This window comes from Mangifera indica, chromosome 3, assembly GCF_011075055.1.
Source record: "Mangifera indica cultivar Alphonso chromosome 3, CATAS_Mindica_2.1, whole genome shotgun sequence".
Classification (NCBI taxonomy): domain Eukaryota; kingdom Viridiplantae; phylum Streptophyta; class Magnoliopsida; order Sapindales; family Anacardiaceae; genus Mangifera; species Mangifera indica.
Window position 1 is genome coordinate 6,020,986 of NC_058139.1, and position 20,790 is coordinate 6,041,775.

The window sequence follows — 20,790 nt, forward strand, 5'->3', positions numbered from 1 at the left end:
TTCCATGTCCAAAAGTTAAAAAGTTTGCTGGTTTGTCAATCTCCAACACCACCACCACTTACACTTACCCATACCCTTACCCTTCAATTCCACTCTTCACAATTCCCTATTCCATTTCAAATTCAAATTCAAATTCAAATTTAAATGCTTTTTTTTTTTTAATTGAATCTCCAAAAATATTATAATTTCATTAAAATTTGCAAAATAATAACTTTCTTATAATTTGATTTGGCATGTTCCCAATCATTGTTCATTCATCTATAAGATTCAAATCAATATTACTTTATGTAATAATATTTAATACGCTACTGTAAACAATATTATCCATGATGGATTTTAAACTCTATGATTCTGCCACATAGAGAGGAAGTTACATATTGCTGACGTTTCAATATCAAGGCGGTTTACTGATCACTTACACCTTATGCTGAATACACACGATACTTGCTACTTCCCAGAAGACAGTTTTAAATCTTTCTGAGACTAAACTGGTTCGACTCCATTTCAAATCATAACGTTTCCCGAGAAGACAGACAAACTCAAAAGTTTCAATAAAATCTGAAAGTTCTTAGCACAACTCAGAATCCATAAAACAAACAACCCAGCATTTCAAAATCAAGTCTTGCTCTTCAAAATAGACATGACTGGTTTCAAGAAGCTCACTGTGGCACGTCAAAATTCGTACAATTCCCTTTATGTTAACCCTTTGACCGAGTCGAGACACAGCCGCAGTTGCAGTGAAGGTGGAGGTGGAGGTGAAGGTGTGAATTCTTTCGCTCACAACAACGAAAATGCTGACCCAAACAAGAAGGAGAATAGTGGTGGTAGTGGTGATGATAAGGAAAATGCAGCGCCATCAAAGAATGGAAATTTAGTTTTTGGGGAGAAAAAGTTTCCAGCTTTGAAGTCTTTGTCCACGAAAGGTTCTAGTGATGGGATTAAACAGGTATCGCATTTCAAGTCTTTGTCCACTGGAAGGGTCTTAAAGCCGTCCTCGCTTGAGTTTTGTATGCAAATGAACGAGCCCGATAAGGCTTTTGGGTTGAGAGTGTGGGATGCTAATGACTCGGAGCATTCTAATTCTTTGAAAATTTGGGATTATTCTGATTCTGAGGCGGCCCCTGCTTCCTCTTGGTCTACATTGCCAAATAGGTCCATATATTTATGCACCCTGTTGTTAAATTTCATTTCTAGGAGATATGTTGTTGTTTTTTTATTTTTTGATTTGTGAATTTGATGAAGTGGGTTTATAAATATGTTTATTTTTTTTGCAGAGCGTTGTTGTGCAGGCCATTGCCATTGGATATAGGGAGGTGTACTTGTGTTATTGTGAAGGAAGCATGCCCACAAGGGCTAAAAGGAGGTCCTCTTTTCTCACTTTATACCAATGTAAGATTTTTGTTACTTGGAAGCAATTTCACCTGGCAGTAAGATCAAATTTTCTTTATGAGTCTTTGATTCAAAATTCAAACAAAAATTTGCAATACCCTCTTCTCTTTATTTTCCTATTATAGTTTATTTTTAGGTTCTCTGATCTCTATATGTATTGATACAACTGGCATGGTACAAGTTTTAGGCGTTTGTGCACAAGAAATTAACCCCAAGGACCTTCAAGAAAGTGATGGTAAAATGTGATAACTTGGAAAAGTGATCTTATAAGTGAGAAGCTTTGTTCTGAGATGAGAAAAAAATTTATGGTTTCAAGAATGTTAGAATAAATACATTCTTGTTCTGCATGTGTATCGATATAGAAATATGACATGATTCAAATAATTAAAGTTTTCTGGTGTGCAAAGTGCAACACTGATATTAGTTGCCAGTCTGTTAATCGTATATGAATGGATCAAATCTACAGGAAGGTCAGGGACGACAGAACCGAAAATTGGCAGTAGCTTACCATAAGCGACGCAATGGGAAGTCAGAGTTTACTGTAGCTCAGAATACAAGAGGGATAAAGTCAAAGACCGATGATAGTTTCATTGGGACGGTGATGGCAAATCTCGTGGGTTCAAAATACCATATAAGAGATCAGGTTAAATTTCGTAAACCTGCACAATGAATTATTGAATCATAGACTTGCAGGGAAGATTTGTCTCACTAATTTCCTCATAATCTATCTGATTTTAGACCAGCCGCCTCTCTTCAATCAACAGGCAATCTAATCCACTTATTGCTGTTGTAACGTAAGCCAAGCACTCTTCCTCCATCCCTTTCTCTTTTAGTGTCTCTTTGATCCCTCAATTGATGCTTTTTATTTTGTTACTCCAGGTTCAACCCTACCGTAACCACTTTAACCGGTAGTTACAGAAGCATGAACGCATATATACCCAAGCACCAGTCCATGCTACTGAAGAGTACCGCTTACATCAGCTCGGCAGATTCCAAGGTATATACGGATTAGTTATGTATCAAATTTTCTTTTCTTACATCATTTATCATTATGGAAACCCATTTTGAGATTGAAATCCAGGAGTTTTCAAGTCAGTAGTTAATGACTCCAATTTGTCCTTGATTTTGGCTTGGATGTCTGGAAATCCACACTTGGTTTGTCAATAGATCAATGTGTTTTGAGATACAATAAAAATGATTGAGGGGATGGATCCGCGAAAATGTTTGCTCACTTCATTATGATTATGATCGCCTTTCGAGTCTAAAGAATAATACTTACATCAAATTTGTTATATGGTAGGTGCAACACATGAATGGACTTCCCACAGACTGGGAGGGGAGGTTGGATAAAGTTCATAGGCTTTCTTCAAGGATTCCACAGTACAATAATGTAAGTAAATGGATGCACTTTCTCATCTGAAAAAAATAAAAATAAAAAGCAAATCTTACGACCTGCATTAACTTTTATTTTGGTTCACTTATAGATTTCAAAGCAATACGAGTTGGACTACAGAGACAGGGGAAGAGCAGGACTTAGAATTCAAAGCTCGGTAAAGAATTTTCAGCTGACATTGGAGGTAAAAATTGTTATTGGAAACTTTAACATGTAGAAGGCGATTCCTTTAATTCATTTTTAGTTTGCGGTGGGTGACTTCTATATGGTTTATGTAGGAGAATGGACGACAAACGATTTTGCAGCTTGGAAGAGTGGGGAAATCCAAATATGTGATAGATTTCAGGTACAGTTGAACATTTTTCTGAAACTTCTAATATTCAGTAATAAAGTAAAGTGAAATCTACATTTTACTAATAATGCATGTTTCAATATGCAGATATCCATTGACTGGTTACCAAGCATTCTGCATATGTTTGGCTTCAATTGACTCCAAGCTTTGTTGTACGATTTGAGTGAATCACAGTTACCATCGTCTTGCAGTTCAACCTCTGAACTCGAAGTTCTTGCATTGGTTTCGATTCTCGATGGCCCCCTATTTATGTTCCTTGTACTTGGTCGAAAATGCTCTCCATTTTGTATCAAGGTGACTAGCCATATGAATGGACAGAAAATGATTTTAGAATTGGAATAATATTCAATCAAATATCTGCATTTAACATTTGCGATCTCACTTTAATACAATGTTATACTCTTTATTCTGTGTTATTGAAGATTGTTGGATTTAATGGTATAAGTCAAATCCTATATATGAAATAAGAATAAAAGACACACAATTTGATTGAGAATAAATACGTAATATTAGAATAATACTAATTCCATGTATATGGAATAGTATTCTTCGACTTAAATAACTACAATAATACATATTGACTTGTATACGATCGAGATCTCACCTTCAATTCTAATAAAAGATGACAATGTATAAATTAAAGATATATCATCCACATAAGGCTAAAAAAGTAGATATGTTAAAGTAACTAAGGTGTAAAGTTTATATTTTTGTTTTGGCAGTTATATAGGATTAGAAATTTAACATGATCAAGTTCAATGCATTCCTTATGCGCAAGTGCCTTTTAGTAATTCAAGACTTATCATTTTTATAGAGACAGATAACACAACAACCCTATAAAAACAAAATGCCCAATTGTAAACATAATTTTGAATTATCGTAAAATTTCGTATTTATCATAGATGACTAAATATAAAGTCAGATAATATCTATTTACATAAAATTTGAAACCTTGATTATTGATATAACTATATATGAATTTGTACGTAGAGGATATTACATTATAAATAAAACACTTTTATTCATGGAACATAGGTTTATATTATTTAGAAAATCATTTAACTTTTAGGGCATAACCCTAACAATGGGCACCGTGTAACTTGAAGGGATACCATAACCATCTCCAATTCAATGATGAACTCATATCAGATTTCATCTTCCCAACCTTTCACCTTCCATCTTTCATCTTTTGATCTTTTCAGTTTTACACCATAAAAAAAAACAAATGCGAGTTACAGCATTAACACAGTATTATCCCAAAAGTGGATATATGTATAAAACATGCAAGGCAAATTTGAACTTAAAAAAAGAAAAAAGCCAGAGAAAATTGGACATAAATTAAGGGCCTTACAGAGATAATTGATAAATAAATAATTTTTATATTCATTAGCATCTACATGTAAAATCAACCAATAAAAATAAGCAAACTTTAATTCTTCTTCCCAACATATTTAGTAAGAAGAAAAGAAATTTTCTTAAAAACAAAGTATATGCCTTCTTACTTTTCATCCTTTTCATTCTCCCTTCACCACTCTTATCTTCAAAATATTCACAAATAATTTTAACAATGTTTTAGGGTAACTTCTAAGGAAAAAAATTAATAATTTGCCAAGCTTGCTGAGTATAGCTCCTCTAATTATCGAGCTCACAATGGAAAAGTGGTGACATGAACGAATTTAAGTCACCAAAAATGATGTCATCGCTATCAGTGTAGCAATCAGAGTCAAAATAGGTTTGAATATCATCAGGAAAACTTCGACGTGAAGGACCCACCTCTGATGACGACGATGAACAATCGACAACTGAAGTGTTCTCCAACATTTCCTTAAACTTTGATGATTGTAGTAGAAACCCTACTGCTGATGAGGTTGACCCACTGCTGTTGTTCATTTTCGGTGGAGGAGTAATTGATGTTTCACTAGCACTCGAACTCTGAGGTTTGGTTGCAATAAAACCTAATTCAAGCTCATGATTTAGGTTTGGAATTTGATTGCTATCACCTTCAGGTCTTTCTTTAGGGTTGCCAGAAGTAGGGTTAGGGTTAGAGTTGTTTTGATTATTAGGTCGAGGACACTTAACGTATCGACTAAGATCAAAATTTGTCACAGCATTAAGGCCACGATACTCTATTGCAGCCATGTCATAAGCCATGGCTGCTTCTTCCTGAGTAGCTGCAAGAACAAAAAAACCAAAAAAAAAAAAAAAGAATATCAACAAATTATTATGAAATATTTTATTCATATGATGCAATAAATGGGGGAATTTAATTTTTAGGATCCGAATTTGGTTGAGTGTTGAAATATTGTACGAAGTGTTTGAATCTTATATAAATAGCTAACAAAAACAGGTGAAGTTTGGTGAACCATATATTCCAGCCAACTAGATTTGATTACAAGTATTATTTCATCATTAGTCTTTTACAATTTATTTTATTCATTGTTTGAAAGTGACAATGCAATACATCAAATGTAACTTTATATTCATTTGGACTCATTTGTATATAACTTATTGATTTAATGACATTTCTTCCAAATTATATCTCACCATGTCACCTAGATTTAACTGTCATAAGCTAACTGACATATCCTAAAGTCAAGGGTAGCTTGTGTTAGGATAATTTTTTCTCTAATATTAACCCAAACTTACATTATTGTCTCTATTATGAATAACCCTAATTTTTTTTTTTTTGTGATAAAGAAGAAATAATTAATTACCATAGGTTCCAAGATATAAATATTTGTTGCCAAATACTCTCCCAATTCTAGCTTCCCATCTTCCACTATGATGGTGCCTGCAAAATAGAAGCCAAAATAAAATAGGTGAAATTGCAGTTTTTATAAGAACAAACATATTACTATTGATTGATTGAGTGGAGTTTGTATTTTACCCAACTAATAAATAAAACCTCAAGGCTGGTGCATCTCTTATAACTCGACAATCCCAAGTGGCAATATCATAGATTAAGGCCAGGGATCTATTTAATTTATGTTGTCAATTCGGTAGATAGAATATCAAATCCATCAAAAAGTATTTGATTGATTTAGAGTGAGTTTATATGAACACGTAAATGCATAATTTTACCTGGCCACGCCTCTATATTTTGAGACTCCCCGAGAAAATCCACTACTTTTCCTGCATTTTAATTTCATCAAAATTTAAAAACAAAAATGTATATTCAAAGTTTAAAATTAGGATTATATAATAATTAATTTAAACTAAAATAACCCTTGAAATGGAGATAATTCTTAATTAAAATACTAATTAAGCATATTAATGTGAAAGTACCTCCTTAAAGATCCAATATATTCTTCTTTTGATTGACTGTCCATTTCTTTGAGCTCTTCTTCATAAGTGGACAACTACAATGAACATAATAAAGTAAAAAAATATATAATCTACTTGAGATGAGAAAATTAATAAACCAAAAACTTACTGGAAAATTTAGGATGGTTTCTTGTCCCCAGTACTTCAACGCTGCCAAGTCATATGAACGTGCAGCAGCTTCTTCATCATCATAAGCTCCTAAAAAACAATCCATTTTTACAATTAATTCACTTAAATTTATCGAAATTTTATGGGAAAAATTTTTTAAATTATGGTAGGAAAAGTAGATTTTTTCTCAAAAAAGGTAAATTAAAATGAAAGGTGGCTAGTTAAAAAGAGAAAGATAATGCTTTTGAGATCATCAAACTCACCTAAATAAACTGCATTATAGTTTGATTTCATCACAGTCACCATCCATCATCAACGTCGATAATCCCAAACAAAATAAACTCATCAATAATCCCATCTTTAAAAAAAAAACAAATAATTTATAAAAATATATATTAAAATGGGGCCAATGATCTGATAATCACCTTGTCTTCCTTTCTTGTTTTGTGATTCATTCCAGCAATTCTTATCCCACAAATGGGCTTCAAATCGTCCCGTCCATCGATGCCTGAACAAGAATTAAATCTTCTATATGAAAAACAAAAAGCGAATAAATCAAAAAAACTTTTACATGCCGACACTGAATCTGTAAAATTTTCAACCTGGTGACGCCTCTGAAGATGGAGCTACGTTGCGGCGGCGAGTCTCGTGGCACGCTTTTACGCGTCCGCTTTGCCTTAGTAACAACAGTACTGGAAGTATTAGTACTCGCAGTGTTCTTCTGCGAAGTTTTCGCCATTTAACTTCACAAACGAAATCCCACAAAAAAAACACACCGAAAAGCGCGTTAAAAGAGAAGGAAAGAGAGTAACTAGGTCATCCAATGAGAATATTGAAAGAGGGGGCCGGCCAGAGAGAGGGAGAGATGGATTGTTTGTAATGGCCGTCTGGACGCGGCTTAGTGTGGAGACTGGTTTCAATTGTCTTCACTTGTTGCCAGTTCAAATGAGAAGCGATTTTGGCAGGAGCTTCAATTTTAATTTTTTATAAAGAAGCTTGCGTTATTTATGACTCGGCTTACTAAAATCTATTTTCTCCATTTAATTACATATGCTTCTTTGGTCATAATAATTATAATAATAACAATAAGAGTCAAATTTTTTTATACAAATCTAATCTTACCTAACACATTGTTGGGTTTATTCATTCACTGAGTCACCAAGGGTTAATTTGGTATAATTTATTAAAGTAAAAACTTATTTAATATTTAAAAATATTTTTTCATGAAATTGTGAGTTATTTAGGTTAAATAATTTTTAATGTTAATTTACAAAAAAAAAATTAATAAACAAAATTAAAAGAGCTTGTGGAATTCATAAGTTATAAATGAGCTTATAGTATAAGTATTTTTGAATTGTAATCAAATAAGTTTTTTTTTACTAATAATAATAAGTCCAACCAAATCGGCTTCAATAATTCTTCCTTTTATTTGTACCCATATTTTCAAGTGTAAATTAATTTGAATGTACTAAGTCAATAATTGATATTGAAAATTATAGTTTTACATACCATGCAATTACTGTGTATGTCTACTAAAATTTTACAATAAACTACGATAATACTGTTTACATAATTTTATTTACAAATAATGATATATCATCATATAATTAAATATTATTTTATTTCTAATTTTTAACTTTCTAATCATATGATGACCCTCATTATTTGTGTATATAATAATATTCATAAAATTATACATACTTATTTTAAGTATATAAATAGATATATATTTATGTGTGTCATAATATGATTAAGTGATTTTAAATTAAAGATAAAATAATACCCAATTACGTGTTGACACATATTTATATATTCAAAGTAGATATACATAGTATCACTCAAAATTCTATCATCTAATATGGAATCGTAAAAGTAAATATAAGAAAATGAAAAAATGTGTATATTTAACAAGTTTCCACAAATGCATTAAAAATAAATCAAACTATACCGTATAGATAAAAAAACAAATTAAGTTTCCACAAAAGCATTAAAAATAAATCACGCTATACCATACCGATATAAAAAAACAAATTAAGTTTCCCCAAATGCATTACAAATAAATCAAACTATACCATATAGATTTAACAAAAAGAAAAACAAATTTAGACCATTAATAATGAAAATTACATAAACAAAAAAAAATTAGAGATTGATTTGATGTATTAATAACCTCTCTCTCTCTACATATAGAGAGAGAAACAGTTTTGAACACACAAGATAGTATATTGCATAATTACCCAATGATATACTTAGTACTTTGTGTGCATATTACATTTCTCTTGATGCACTGGTGATTTTGAAATAATTTGATGGATGCGTAGGACATTTTACTTATCAATAAAATTAGCTACATAAATGATAAAATATTATTATATAATTAAATATTGTTTATGTTGAACCACTATGTATTTTAATTATATCAAAACTAAATTTAAAAATTGTTAATTTATTTTTATTAAACTAATTAAGTTCATGATATAAATTTTTTATGACAAAAAGATAAATAAAATTTATGTTTTTAACTTTTTAAATATGAGGTTCTTATCCTCAAATATAGAACGCTCATTTCTTTATTAGTCTTATGTCTGGTCTTATAAGTTTAAAACTCTCAAAAATCATTAATTTTTAATTATTTAATTACGTAAGAATATATTAATGTTTATACGTAAAAATTGTATTCATAACGTTACTTTTTACTTATAGTATCCAATTTAAATTTTGTTGAAAATGTGATGAGTGCCACGTGGAATTTATGGGTTTTGCTTTTACTCATGGATTCTCATTTTGTTCACTAATAGTATTTTTTTTAAAACCATTTTCACTACATTTTTCAATTTTCATGTTTTTTTCATCAAGCATAACTTTTTTCCTTTGTGAATAAACTTTTTAAGTATTTTTATAAATTAAAAAATAAAGAAACTGTTTTGTATTGCTAACATGCTTTGATTCTATTTAATTTGCTTTTGTAAATTATATATAATAAATTAATGTTCAGTAATTGATAAAAAAAATATTTTTTTTTTATTATTTGAAGAGTAAGGAAACATCAATATTATTTATCATTATACCCGGTTATTAATTGTCAAATATGACATCATTTGCACTTTATTTTTTTTAACGAAAATGATCTAATAATTTAATTAAGTTAGCTAGTGACTTATATTTTTATATTTATTTTTTTAAAATCAGCATGATTTTATAGTTAATAACTAATCTCAAGCTTGTAACGCATGCATTATTAATTATATTATAAAAAAGTAAAGGAAATTATATTTTATAAACAAACTGATCATACAAAATGGTAGATTAATATGATTAAAAATGTTAAAAATAATAAAAATAATTAACTTTAACAGCATGATAAATATATGTAATCATCGTATAAATTTGTGGGAATTAATTTATATAATAAACCTCACTCGTTTTCAATGAACCATAATAAAAATGAATTCCATCCAATTAGGCAATACTAGATTTAGAATGATATTAAAAAAAAGGGTTCTTTCAAGAGGTAGCATGTGAATGTGACTAAAGTCTAAAGTTGCCTTTGAAACACTTCACTAAAGAAGTCTCGTTCACTTTCGAAAAATAGTATTAATAATAGATATATTAATAGAATTAGCATAGAGTAAACAAAACCAAAACTTGAGATGAAAAAATACAAGTTAAATAAAGTGAGAATTGGAGCATATTGTCATATGGGGATACAAAAATTGAGGTAAAATGATTCAGTGACTGATTTCATAACTATTAAATTAGGTAAGTTAAGATATTATAATACATTAAAATTCATGTTCTTTTATATATGAAATCTCTTATTTTGTCATTTAAGTTAACCATTTAAGGCAGGGGCTTGGCCGCTTTGGTTGTAAGAGGTTCATAATTATAATAAAGGTCGAGGGATTATTTCCCACCCAAAGTTTTAATATCAAGACAAATATGCATTTACAGAGTTTGAAAAATCTAAAATCTCACCTATGAGCTAACTTTTATTAATTTTTTTTTAGAGATAAAAATAAAATCATTATTTTACTAATAATATTAAAAATATATGTTTTATTAAGTTATCTTCTTTAGATTTTAAAAACTAACAACTTCACAATTGCTTAAAGTTTTCTAATTTTAAAAAGTAACATTTTCCCCCCTCCCCAAAACTTAGGGTATATTTTCTTATCTTCTCCAGCTACTATCTCTGACCACCAATGACGATTCTTGAACTCACACACTAACCACCATCTCTCTAACGCGAGGAAGAGTCATTTGGAATAGATGAAGTGACGAGACTTCATCGATTCATTTGAATCAACACTTTTTCGTCGCACACTGGAGACGGTGAGAGATGGTAGCCAGTGTGTTCTCAGACAAAAGCATTGTCGCATATGGTTGAAAATGGTAGCCGGAGAGGGTAAGAAAATAAACTATAGATTTTGAGAAGAAAATGTTACTTTTCAAAGTTAGAAAACTTTAGACATGAATGTAATTGTTAGTTTTTAAAACTTAAAAGAAGAATTTAATGAATTTTATATTTTTTTAGTATTATTAATAAAATGATATTTTTATCCTTACCTTTAATAGAAAATTTTAACCTCAGTTGGGTCATGAATAGAATTTTAGGTTTTTTAAATCTCATGAATGTGACTTTAGGAATGCATTAAAACTTGAGTGAGAAATAGGCCTTTAGCCTATAATAAATGTAAAATTGATTGAATAGCAATTGGTGTGCCACATTTAGCGGCGAGTGCCTAAATTTATACCAAACAGAATTTATATGGAAAGTCTAGTATTGAGCTGAGCATGACATTTCTCTAATTCTACCAAACAGAATAATGAATGTGGTTAAATTATTAGCTGTAATTTTTGGATTAGGTTGCGGTTGGGTGTTAGTAGGATAGCAGATTGGAGGCAACCCTAATTCAATTATTTTTTCTTAATCATTTTAACTTTATGAATCAAGATGATGCTTAAAGGGAATTATCATTGGAGCAAAGTATAAAGTTCTGTTTGATATTTAATCATAGGGTAAATATTAATAATCTCCTCCATCCCTTTGAGATTTGACAGATACTGAATTCTTGAATGGGCCGATATTGACATGATTTTGGGTCAGGAAAAGATTGTAACTCTATAAGCAACCCGGCCCCATTTTTTTTTTTTTTAGATTTATTGAAATGTTTTTAGCCCCCAGATTTTTACTAGTTGCCCCCAATTTTTTTAATTTTAAATTTATTTAAAAATATACTAAAGGGTGATTTTTTTAAGTTAATCCGTATTTTACAATTAAAGATTACCAAACATGATAAAAAGTCATTAATTTTCAGTTAGTTTGAATATGATAATAATCACCATATTTCAGAGGAATCCCCTCTCTAGAATTCCAAGTATAACTATACTTCAGAGGAATTCCCTCTAGTGAAAAGTGTGAAATAAATTGAGTTCTGCGCTGCGATTACAAATTCTTTTAATCTTTTTTTAAACCTTAATTATACAATTTTTATCTTAGTTAAAGCAAGTTTTTGCATAATCAATTAATATATATTATAATATCTGCAATTCGGAGGAGCCCCATTGCACTTTGGAGCAAACTTGAAATCATAAAATGGCCTTTACGTAATCATATTTTGCACCTTTCCTAGAATCAACACAAATATATATTTGGTTTATATAATATATGAATATAAAAACTACTGATGATATTCAACAATGATAAAGCCAAAATTACATGGCTTTCCTTAAAGAAATAGATTGAAAAAAAAAAAAAAATGAAACCAAGCAACTATTTCTCTCAAATTCGATTTTCCCTCTCACATTGAACTGCAAGTTTCTGCTGCAAATCCAACCTTCGATTCCTTTGTATCATAAATAACCCTCTGGTTCCTCTGCTGATAATTCCCAATAATCGCGATTTCATCTTCAAACGAAAGACTCGCCAGAGCCAAACACACCTGTGATGCATCCGATTTTACAAAATAGAACATTCCACGTACATCAACTTGGAGGGCCGAATTTCCCTCAAATTGGAATTTCATTATCGGAACATTCACTTCCTCGTAGCTACTGAGATTGTAACATGTATCCAGGATGGAATATCCTGGAGCTGAAGGATACTCTGAAAATTGCTTCGAAAATTCCGCCTTCAGGGCCCTGTAAATTCCAGGCGGAAGCCTGGAAATAACAGTCCCGGAATCAATCAAAATCCCTGGAAATTTCCCAAAACCTGGATCCTGCAATGCCACCCCGCCAATGCTGATACTTGTAAGATTCAGGAAATAAAATGTAGTCAGTTGGGGATTTGGAATCATCCTGGTGTATGAGAACGGAGTTGAGTTCCTGTAAACCGAGTAATTTCTCCCAAGAATTAGTGATCCTGAAGCTCCAGCTTCCGTTGAAGGTAAACAATAGGAGAAAAGTCCTCCGAAAATTGATGAAGTTTGAGACACCAATGAGATATCACTCCTTCCAAAGCCGAGCAGGCCTGAAGCCCCTCCAAACAAACCACGATTATTTCTTCCACAACCGAACACAAAATCTTTCACAGCAGTGGTCCCAAGATTGAGACTTTCACGGGCTAGTTCGCCTCGACTGTAGGACCCGTCCCCATAAATAACATAATAGTTACAGGTTGGAGGATTGGCCCCGCATACTCCAGAATTTCCTGTGGCGACTTCCAGGGATTTACAAGTGGAAGAGTTGCATAAAATTTGTTTATATGAAGGAGAGACTGAGGGGTTGAAGAGAGGATCTTGTTGGTTGTAGCATAATTTGCAGGGCTGGCATTGAACCCATGTTAGGTCACTTCCGGTGTCAACAATTACAGTCATTTTTCGACCACCTACCTCGACTGTGACGATGTAGTTTAGAGTCTCTAGTTTTATGCCGGAAGTTAAAGGGATTTGAGTGTCGGATACTCCATTTTTGTTGACAGAATGAAGGGTTTTGATCCTGGACTGAAGATATTTGACATGTAAAACATCCAGGGCTAGAAGTTTTTGTTGCTTCTTGTTCCAGTTTGTGATTTTTCCGGAACAGTAGGCTCTATGCTTCATTTCTAAAATTGTTGCCCCTTTCACAGATCCTGAATTTGCAAAGAAATTGAATTTTTGTAATTTTTATGCCAAACCATTATAAATTGTTATTTTTTACCATAAAGAAAAAAGAAACAAAAAGAAAAGTTAAATTGTGATTGAAGGGTTGAAGGACATGATAATCATAAGAAAAAAGAATTATGGTTGAAATTTAGATTATGTTTTACTTGTTTTAATATATTTTAAATAAGGGTTAAGCTATATTCAGTTTAATAATCTTATACATACCATGCCCATAATTAAAATAAATTTGTGGCCTCCAAAAAAGAAATGTGTTTGAATATTAAAATAGAAATGAGAATCTGTAGAGCAAATAATTCAAATTATTGATCACATATTCCAAAGTCTTATCTTATTATTGATTAATCAGAAAGAGGAAAAAAAAAAAGATAACATAAAAAGAAATAGCACCAATTAAAACTAATTAAATATAATTAAACATATAAAGAGACCTTAAAAGCCTACAAGTAATCAACTAATAGATTGCATAATCAGTGTAAAATCAAATTACAGCCTACAAAATCAACTTTGTCAAGTACATTTTAATTAATTGGTTAATTTTCCTTTGAAAAGAAGTGAAAGAGAGAAAAATTAAGCTAATGATTATTGTTTCCATAAAGCATGAAAGCAATTCTAGATTGTAGCAAAAGAAGAGAAAGTTGTACTTCATTATAGATCCCAAAGTGGAGAGATACAAAAAATAATAATAATAAAGTTAAAAAATAAATCAAATTAAAGCATTGGCTACCATTAGATAATTTTCTCTGATGACTATAATGAACTTTTCCTTTTTTTTTTTATTTAATGAAGAAATTAATGAACTTGAGTACTCACTTGATTTCTGAGAGAGACAACTTGAGAGTTCTCCACTCTGGTGTTGCTGCCATTGAAGACTTAGGAGGTTATAATATTTCTTCTCTTGAAAACAATGAACCCCTTTGGCTGCAACACTAAGAAGAAAAACAACAAGGAGAAGATGATGAAAAGATAAAAGTTGTTTCGCCATTGTTGAAGATGATGAAGAAAGAGTGAAAAAGAGGAAGAAGAGGAAGGGAGAATTAGAGATTCCTGAGAGTTGGAGTTAGGGAAGAGAACAAAAGAGGAAGGGGTGGCTAAATGACCCCACAATCAAGTGCTTGAGAATTATTGGGGATTCACGTGATGATATAGTGGTGGTAGAGGTGAGAGGGAAAATGAAAATGAAAATACTACAGAAAGTCTTGCGTTGATGGTGCCATGGCCGATGTCATATACATTCTGAATTTTCTGAAGAGAACACTTGTGATTCTTATAATTTTGTTGGTATTAGTTAACATCCATATTTTGTTTTTCATAGCTACAAAGAATCAAGTATCAACTTGCATTTTATATATACTTTTTGGGGGAGGGAGAGAGAGAATGACAGATATATCTTGTGCTTGATGAATGGTGAATACTTTAACATTACACTAGGGTACACTTATTTCTATATAGATATCTTATTGTTTTAGAAATAAATTAAATATATACTTTCAAATATGCTCAGGTGAAAATAAATAAATTTTGATGTTCTTACAATTTTGTTAATGTTGATAGTTATCCGTATTACACAATGATATCTCTTTTTAAATATTTAATTTATAAGTTTGAAGCTTATTAAAGATAACTATTGTTATTAGTGAGTTCGGATACTATTTTTCATTAGAGTTCATAAATTGGAAGATCATCGTATAAATATTATTTTTTATCTTAATCCTTTTGTTTTATGAAAGATCAAATAAGAGTTAAAACGGTTAAACAATAAATAACTTCTATTTGGAAGAAATATGATAGATTGATGATGAGTTTGTTACTTGCATTGAATTTTTTTCTTTAGGGTTTGATGTGTGGTTTTCAATGCAACTTCCTTGACCATTCTCATAGTTATAATTTTCATACATTTTCGCCCTCGATACAATTTATCATTGTCATTGTCACCCGTAGTTCTACGTATATGTGTGTGAGAGAAATACAATTCAACTCTTTTCTCTTGCACTAAAAAAAAGACCTTATCATTTTAGAAGGAACTTATGTAAAATCTTTTTTTTTTAATTTAAAAGAGTTTTAATTCATTTTAACGCTTTTTTAAGACCTTAAAAAATTGACAAATAATTAATTACTTTATTTATTTATTTATTTATTTTGTGTGTGAGAGAGAGAGAGCTGTGCACTAATAGGAGAATTGAGTCATAAGAGTTATACGGAAGAGATAAATAAATTTCTCTTATTGGACCTTACAAGCATATTTATATATTATTAGTCTTTCAATTCCTCAAAATGCAAATATTGATGTTGTGCTCATTAACATAGGCCTTAAGACTCCTCTGAAGAAAATCTACTATTTATTTATTTACTGTTTTTTGTATAAGAGTTGTCTTTTCCTATCAAATTAGCAAGAGGAAACGTATTATTATTTTTCAAGTATATAAGCAACAAAAATTCTTGAAAAGTTGGGCTACCAGATGATCTTCGTCCATAAACCTTGTTGGGCTAACTAGTGATGAATGGGCTTTATCAAACTCCATTTCACTTTCTTTTTAAAAGATAGAAAAATGGGTTCTTACTGACAAATACGAAATTAATGACTTTCGGAGTGGTTATGAGATTTCGATTCGGGGTGAAATTGTTCCTTTATGTTTAACGTGTTTTTATTGAAGTATTTAGACATAATGGGGTTTAGGGCTTATTTCCAATACTAGCGGATGTATTCATAAGTCATGAAATGTTTGGGGGTTTAATAGAAACACTTGAATTTTCATATGGTGAATTTATAGTGTCAAATTCTTAAATTTAAAGCTTGAGTAAATTCTTTATAATAGATAAAGAAGGTTTGAACATTCTTCACCACATTTGAACTATGTTTTAATTAAAATATTGACCCACTCTAGTGATTCTTAGTTAAAACTCATTCAATTTCTTGAAATTTTGTTTAAAATAGATGCTAAGGTTATTAATAAGTATTTGATTGTTTATTTAAAAATTTATCATGGTTTTTCGTATTTTCGTTTAAGTTTTCATAATATTGCTTATGAATATTAGATTTTTAAGTTAAAATTAGTTAATAAAAAAATTGTTTTTAAATAAATAGCCTAGGGTGTGATTTATGGCTTGGACTCTATGTTTGGCTAGAAAATGCAAGACTTTCGTTGAAGGACACTGCACCTAAAGCAGGCAAATGGCAAATTGATTGGGACAACGTTTACTAGAAGTTTGATAATAATTTCTATAATAATATTATATATATAATTTTATATATAAATAATAATATATTATCGTATAATTAAATATTATTATTTATATATAAAATTATTATACAAATAACATCTTACTTTCTACGTAAATTTAAAAAATTGTTATTCAATAATCAGGCTAGAAGCAGTGTTGTCCACTCTCTTATCGTAAACATTTTATATTAAGGAATAAACCCTCCCTAAACAACATATCAAATCTAATGCACATACATCCAATCCAACGCACCAAAATTTTACGGTCAACGACAGACAGCGGGGTCCAATTTCTAAACATTATCCACAAAGGCATATACTTATTCCACTTAACAGTCCTGTGCATCTCTCAATCTCGCCACATCCCGCCACGTGTCCCTTCTTAGCCAATCACGCCCACTTCCCTGTACCAGACGACAAATGACAATCAAATCCACCCGCCTCAGACTCTTCGAGAACCGGTCCCATGCTTTATCCAGAACCTTTTTTAAATGCCATCACGTGACACCTATACCACTATGTCATCACTCATCAAATGACCAAAACACCCCCACCTGTACACAATCATCTAATAAGACAAGCGACATTATCGTAAATTAATTTCCCACAGTACAGCGAAGCTCTGTTCATGTTCAAGACGAACACGTGGCAATTCTGTTAGGCACGTGCGTCCCCTCCCACTCGTCTAAAACAAACTGAACCTTCTCACTGAAGAGGCAAAAGCTTCACGGAACCAATTTTCATATTCCGTTTGGATAAGATAATAGATAAGGAAAGAAGTCAATATCGGCGACTAATTAACATGGTTCAGTCGATGAATTCGGGGAAAAAATCGTCTGTGGTGAAGTTAGAGCTGGACGACTCGTTAGAGGACCAGCTCGGTCCTCTTCACAAACGATCCAAACTCGAACAAGTAATTTCTAATTTTTAAATTCGAAATTAAGTTTTGATTTTGATTTTGAATTTAGTTTAATTTATTTTTTCAAAGTTCAGGAATGTAAACTTGAAACGTCGCCGTTTTTTATCCTGCCTTCGAAGTACAATCCACTAGAAGAGCCAAGTCCGTTGGGATTAAGTCTGAAGAAGACGGCGTCGTTTTTGGATTTGATTCAAATGAAGCTTTCGGAAGAAAATGTAAATTTGAGGAAGCGGAAGTGTAAAGGCAGTGTCGTTTCAGCTTCCAATGATAAGCTGAAGGCCTCTAATTTTCCAGCCTCGCTTCTAAGAATCGGAAATTGGGAGGTACGTTTGAATAAACTAATAAAATAATGTTTCAGGTTTTTTTAATCTTTTTGATAATTTCTGCAAGTATTGGGTTATAATAAAAATTAAGGACTTCTGGAGGATCGTTGATGATCAGTAGTTAATTTTGAAGGCTGGGGTGTTTGTAATTTGTGATTGAATGTTGGGTTTGTGCAGTATAAATCGAGATATGAGGGGGATTTGGTGGGGAAATGTTACTTTGCGAAGCATAAGCTAGTGTGGGAAGCGCTTGATGGTGGTTTGAAGAACAAGATTGAAATTCAGTGGTCCGATATTCTGGCGATCAAGGCTACTTATTCTGAAGACGGACCCGAGACCTTGGACGTTGTGGTAATTTAACTTGGTTTCAGTTGTTGTTTTTTGCCTATTGGCTGCATTTATCTGTATGTACCTACTCTTATAACTTTATGTGCTAAAAATGGGAATATATTTTTGGCTGCATTTATCTGTATGTACCTACTCTTATAACTTTATGTGCTAAAAAAGGGAATATATCACTGAAGTATCACTAAGGCTTTAATGGTGTAATCTTATTATTTTCGAAATTCGTCAGATATCGGGCTAAAATATTTAGGTTTTTCTGAACCTGCCTGTCATTTTTCTAAAACTTTTCGGAGACTTCATTAAGCTGTGATTTACTTGGCGGGTTTCCCTTTTTTCTTGTTCTCTTTATTATGAAATTACTTATGGGACCTAGGAGGAAAAATTACGGGGCAGTTAAGAATGTTTTCATTATTTGTTCGTATATTATCCTTCTGGTTCTTTGTAGTGAAATCCGTTCTCCAGATGAAATATTTTAAGGCCTTAAATGAGCTAGGGGTGTTCAAAATAGTGAGTGGTAAGTTTTGGCATCGTTTTGGCTCATGCAAAGTTGAAAGAACTTATGTTTACTCTCTAATGATTGAAGGATGCTCTTTTTTGATGCAGCTGGCTAGACGGCCTCTTTTCTTTAGGGAGACCAATCCACAACCCAGGAAACACACTTTATGGCAGGCAACATCAGATTTTACAGGTGGACAAGCAAGCATCCACAGGTATAAATATGAGCGTGAGTCAATACTAGTGTTTGTTGTTTTTGCCATCTCATTACGACACTCAGAGGTTTGATAAGTTAAACAGTTTATGTCATAAGTGTATACTTACACCAAGAAGTGGTTTAAGAGTATCTTTTGGTATTGGTAATGATTTCAAAACTTTTCTGTGAATGTTGTAAAAGAAGGGGAGAGGGAGGAATCATCAAAGTTATGCATATAATTTATATGCGAATGAATTTGTTCTTGTTCAGCTTCTTTTCCCCATATTCTGTTTTTCATGTCAGAGATGCATTTTAATGATGGATATCATTCCAAACTTTGTTGTGAATTAATCTGTAACATGTGGCATTGACACCTTTTTTTCCTTTCAATAGGCAGCATTTTCTGATGTGCCCACAAGGCTTTCTTGCAAAGCACTACGAAAAGCTCATACAATGTGATCCGCGTCTCAATTTCTTGAGTCGACAGCCAGAAATTGTCTTAGATTCTCCATATTTTGAACCCGGAGCTTCAGCCTTTGATGAACCAGATGTTTCCAGCCATTTAAAAAGGGAGGAGCGACCTGTTTTATTTGATTTGCTGGATGGGGCGATGCCATCCGGTGTTCAGTCATCATCCTCTAATGTTGAACCACAAGATTTCATGAATCGTTCACCTATCTCAGGTAGGACAATGATCCTGAAACTGCATATGAAGAATCTCTTTTTTTTATATGATAATGTCTCATAGTCTCTGTTTTTTATAGCTGGTCTAAGTTGTGTCTTTTTGCAGTGATGGACACCTGTACAACAGGAGAAATCAGAAGCAGCGGAGCCCAGGAAACAAATATGCTCAGCCATTGGGACCAGATCAAAGTTCCTGGACTTCACTCATCTATGTCTATGAGTGATCTGGTGAATCACATTGGCCATTGCATCTCAGAACAGAGGGCATCTGGTGGTTCCTTACTTTTTGGTACTGACCTACATGGAAGAGACGTTCTGGAGGAGATTACTCAATACTTGTTTAGTGACTCTCAACTTACATCATCCTCTGATGAGAAGTCTCTAATGTCGAGGGTCAATTCACTTTGCTGCCTTCTGCAGAAAGATTCTACAGCAACACAAAACTTGCAGGAAAAGAGTAGCGAAGGTGCCAACATAAATGGTGTCACAAAATTAGCTGAAACCAACTCAGTAAAGTGTGAAAGCAAGGTTGGACCAGATTTTGGTGCATCGGAGGGTGGATTGGGCAGTGTTTCTGGCCGCAGGCAACAACCTACCATGTTGAGGAAGGACTCAGTTGCAGAACTGCTGCAGAGTCTTCCACGAATTGCATCTCTCCCGCAAATTTTAATTAACTTCTGCGAAGATTCTAACAAAGAAAGATAGCAAGTTCATCCACTGCTCCCATCTACACCAAGATTAAAGGTAATCTTCGTTCAGACATATGTAAATATGGAGATTGTGAGTTAGAGATCCTAGATTGATGAAGACTCCTCACATGTTCATAAGTGAACCCAGTTTGTACCACACTCTAGATTACTACTGTAAATATTAGCAAATCCTTTTTCCACTTGATCTTCAACCGCATTCTCCCTCTTCTCTCTGTGATCTAATAGATT

General features: G+C 32.2%; 4 protein-coding genes across 5 annotated transcripts; 2 read left to right on the forward strand and 2 right to left on the reverse strand.

Annotated features, from left to right (window-relative positions):
• The first annotated feature begins 501 nt into the window (after window positions 1-501).
• LOC123212141 (tubby-like protein 8) lies at window positions 502-3,503 on the forward strand. The gene is made up of 9 exons (XM_044631201.1): window positions 502-1,152; window positions 1,275-1,389; window positions 1,856-2,032; window positions 2,128-2,183; window positions 2,269-2,386; window positions 2,690-2,779; window positions 2,874-2,966; window positions 3,061-3,128; window positions 3,222-3,503. The coding sequence occupies exons 1-9, from the start codon at window positions 641-643 to the stop codon at window positions 3,295-3,297; spliced, it is 1,305 nt and encodes a 434-aa protein (XP_044487136.1). The 5' UTR covers window positions 502-640; the 3' UTR covers window positions 3,298-3,503.
• Window positions 3,504-4,493: 990 nt separating this feature from the next.
• On the reverse strand, window positions 4,494-7,593 carry LOC123210350 (AP2-like ethylene-responsive transcription factor At1g16060). Its single transcript, XM_044628644.1, has 8 exons — window positions 7,169-7,593; window positions 6,992-7,074; window positions 6,830-6,838; window positions 6,568-6,656; window positions 6,420-6,493; window positions 6,216-6,266; window positions 5,849-5,925; window positions 4,494-5,305 (listed from the first exon to the last, which is right to left on the reverse strand). Exons 1-8 carry the CDS (start codon window positions 7,303-7,305, stop codon window positions 4,767-4,769), a joined length of 1,059 nt encoding a protein of 352 aa, XP_044484579.1. The 5' UTR covers window positions 7,306-7,593; the 3' UTR covers window positions 4,494-4,766.
• A 4,603-nt stretch (window positions 7,594-12,196) lies between these two features.
• On the reverse strand, window positions 12,197-14,814 carry LOC123210669 (aspartyl protease family protein At5g10770). The gene is made up of 2 exons (XM_044629144.1): window positions 14,483-14,814; window positions 12,197-13,638 (listed from the first exon to the last, which is right to left on the reverse strand). The coding sequence occupies exons 1-2, from the start codon at window positions 14,652-14,654 to the stop codon at window positions 12,368-12,370; spliced, it is 1,443 nt and encodes a 480-aa protein (XP_044485079.1). The 5' UTR covers window positions 14,655-14,814; the 3' UTR covers window positions 12,197-12,367.
• Window positions 14,815-17,600: 2,786 nt separating this feature from the next.
• LOC123211332 lies at window positions 17,601-20,741 on the forward strand. Of its 2 annotated transcripts, none has more exons than XM_044629985.1 (6): window positions 17,601-17,803; window positions 17,884-18,132; window positions 18,310-18,483; window positions 19,081-19,187; window positions 19,562-19,851; window positions 19,959-20,741. In XM_044629985.1, exons 1-6 carry the CDS (start codon window positions 17,693-17,695, stop codon window positions 20,555-20,557), a joined length of 1,530 nt encoding a protein of 509 aa, XP_044485920.1. In that variant the 5' UTR covers window positions 17,601-17,692; the 3' UTR covers window positions 20,558-20,741. The 2 variants fall into 2 exon arrangements, with proteins under 2 accessions (XP_044485920.1, XP_044485921.1); XM_044629986.1 differs by having other exon boundaries at window positions 17,664-17,803; window positions 17,879-18,132.
• Window positions 20,742-20,790: the final 49 nt, after the last annotated feature.

Excerpts from the sequence above, each read along its gene's own strand:
- LOC123210350 (XM_044628644.1), bottom strand. The coding sequence starts at position 7,305 with ATGGCGAAAACTTCGCAGAAGAACACTGCGAGTACTAATACTTCCAGT. Across the intron at positions 6,494-6,567 it reads AAACCATCCTAAATTTTCCA|TTGTCCACTTATGAAGAAGA; the intron begins GTAAGTTTTTGG and ends TGTTCATTGTAG. Across the intron at positions 5,306-5,848 it reads TTTATATCTTGGAACCTATG|CTACTCAGGAAGAAGCAGCC; the intron begins GTAATTAATTAT and ends TTGTTCTTGCAG.
- LOC123211332 (XM_044629985.1), top strand. The coding sequence starts at position 17,693 with ATGGTTCAGTCGATGAATTCGGGGAAAAAATCGTCTGTGGTGAAGTTA. Across the intron at positions 18,133-18,309 it reads TAAGAATCGGAAATTGGGAG|TATAAATCGAGATATGAGGG; the intron begins GTACGTTTGAAT and ends GGGTTTGTGCAG. Across the intron at positions 19,188-19,561 it reads GGACAAGCAAGCATCCACAG|GCAGCATTTTCTGATGTGCC; the intron begins GTATAAATATGA and ends TCCTTTCAATAG.
- LOC123210669 (XM_044629144.1), bottom strand. The coding sequence starts at position 14,654 with ATGGCGAAACAACTTTTATCTTTTCATCATCTTCTCCTTGTTGTTTTT. Across the intron at positions 13,639-14,482 it reads TTGTCTCTCTCAGAAATCAA|GATCTGTGAAAGGGGCAACA; the intron begins GTGAGTACTCAA and ends TTGCAAATTCAG.
- LOC123212141 (XM_044631201.1), top strand. The coding sequence starts at position 641 with ATGACTGGTTTCAAGAAGCTCACTGTGGCACGTCAAAATTCGTACAAT. Across the intron at positions 2,184-2,268 it reads CCACTTATTGCTGTTGTAAC|GTTCAACCCTACCGTAACCA; the intron begins GTAAGCCAAGCA and ends TTGTTACTCCAG. Across the intron at positions 2,967-3,060 it reads ATTTTCAGCTGACATTGGAG|GAGAATGGACGACAAACGAT; the intron begins GTAAAAATTGTT and ends TGGTTTATGTAG.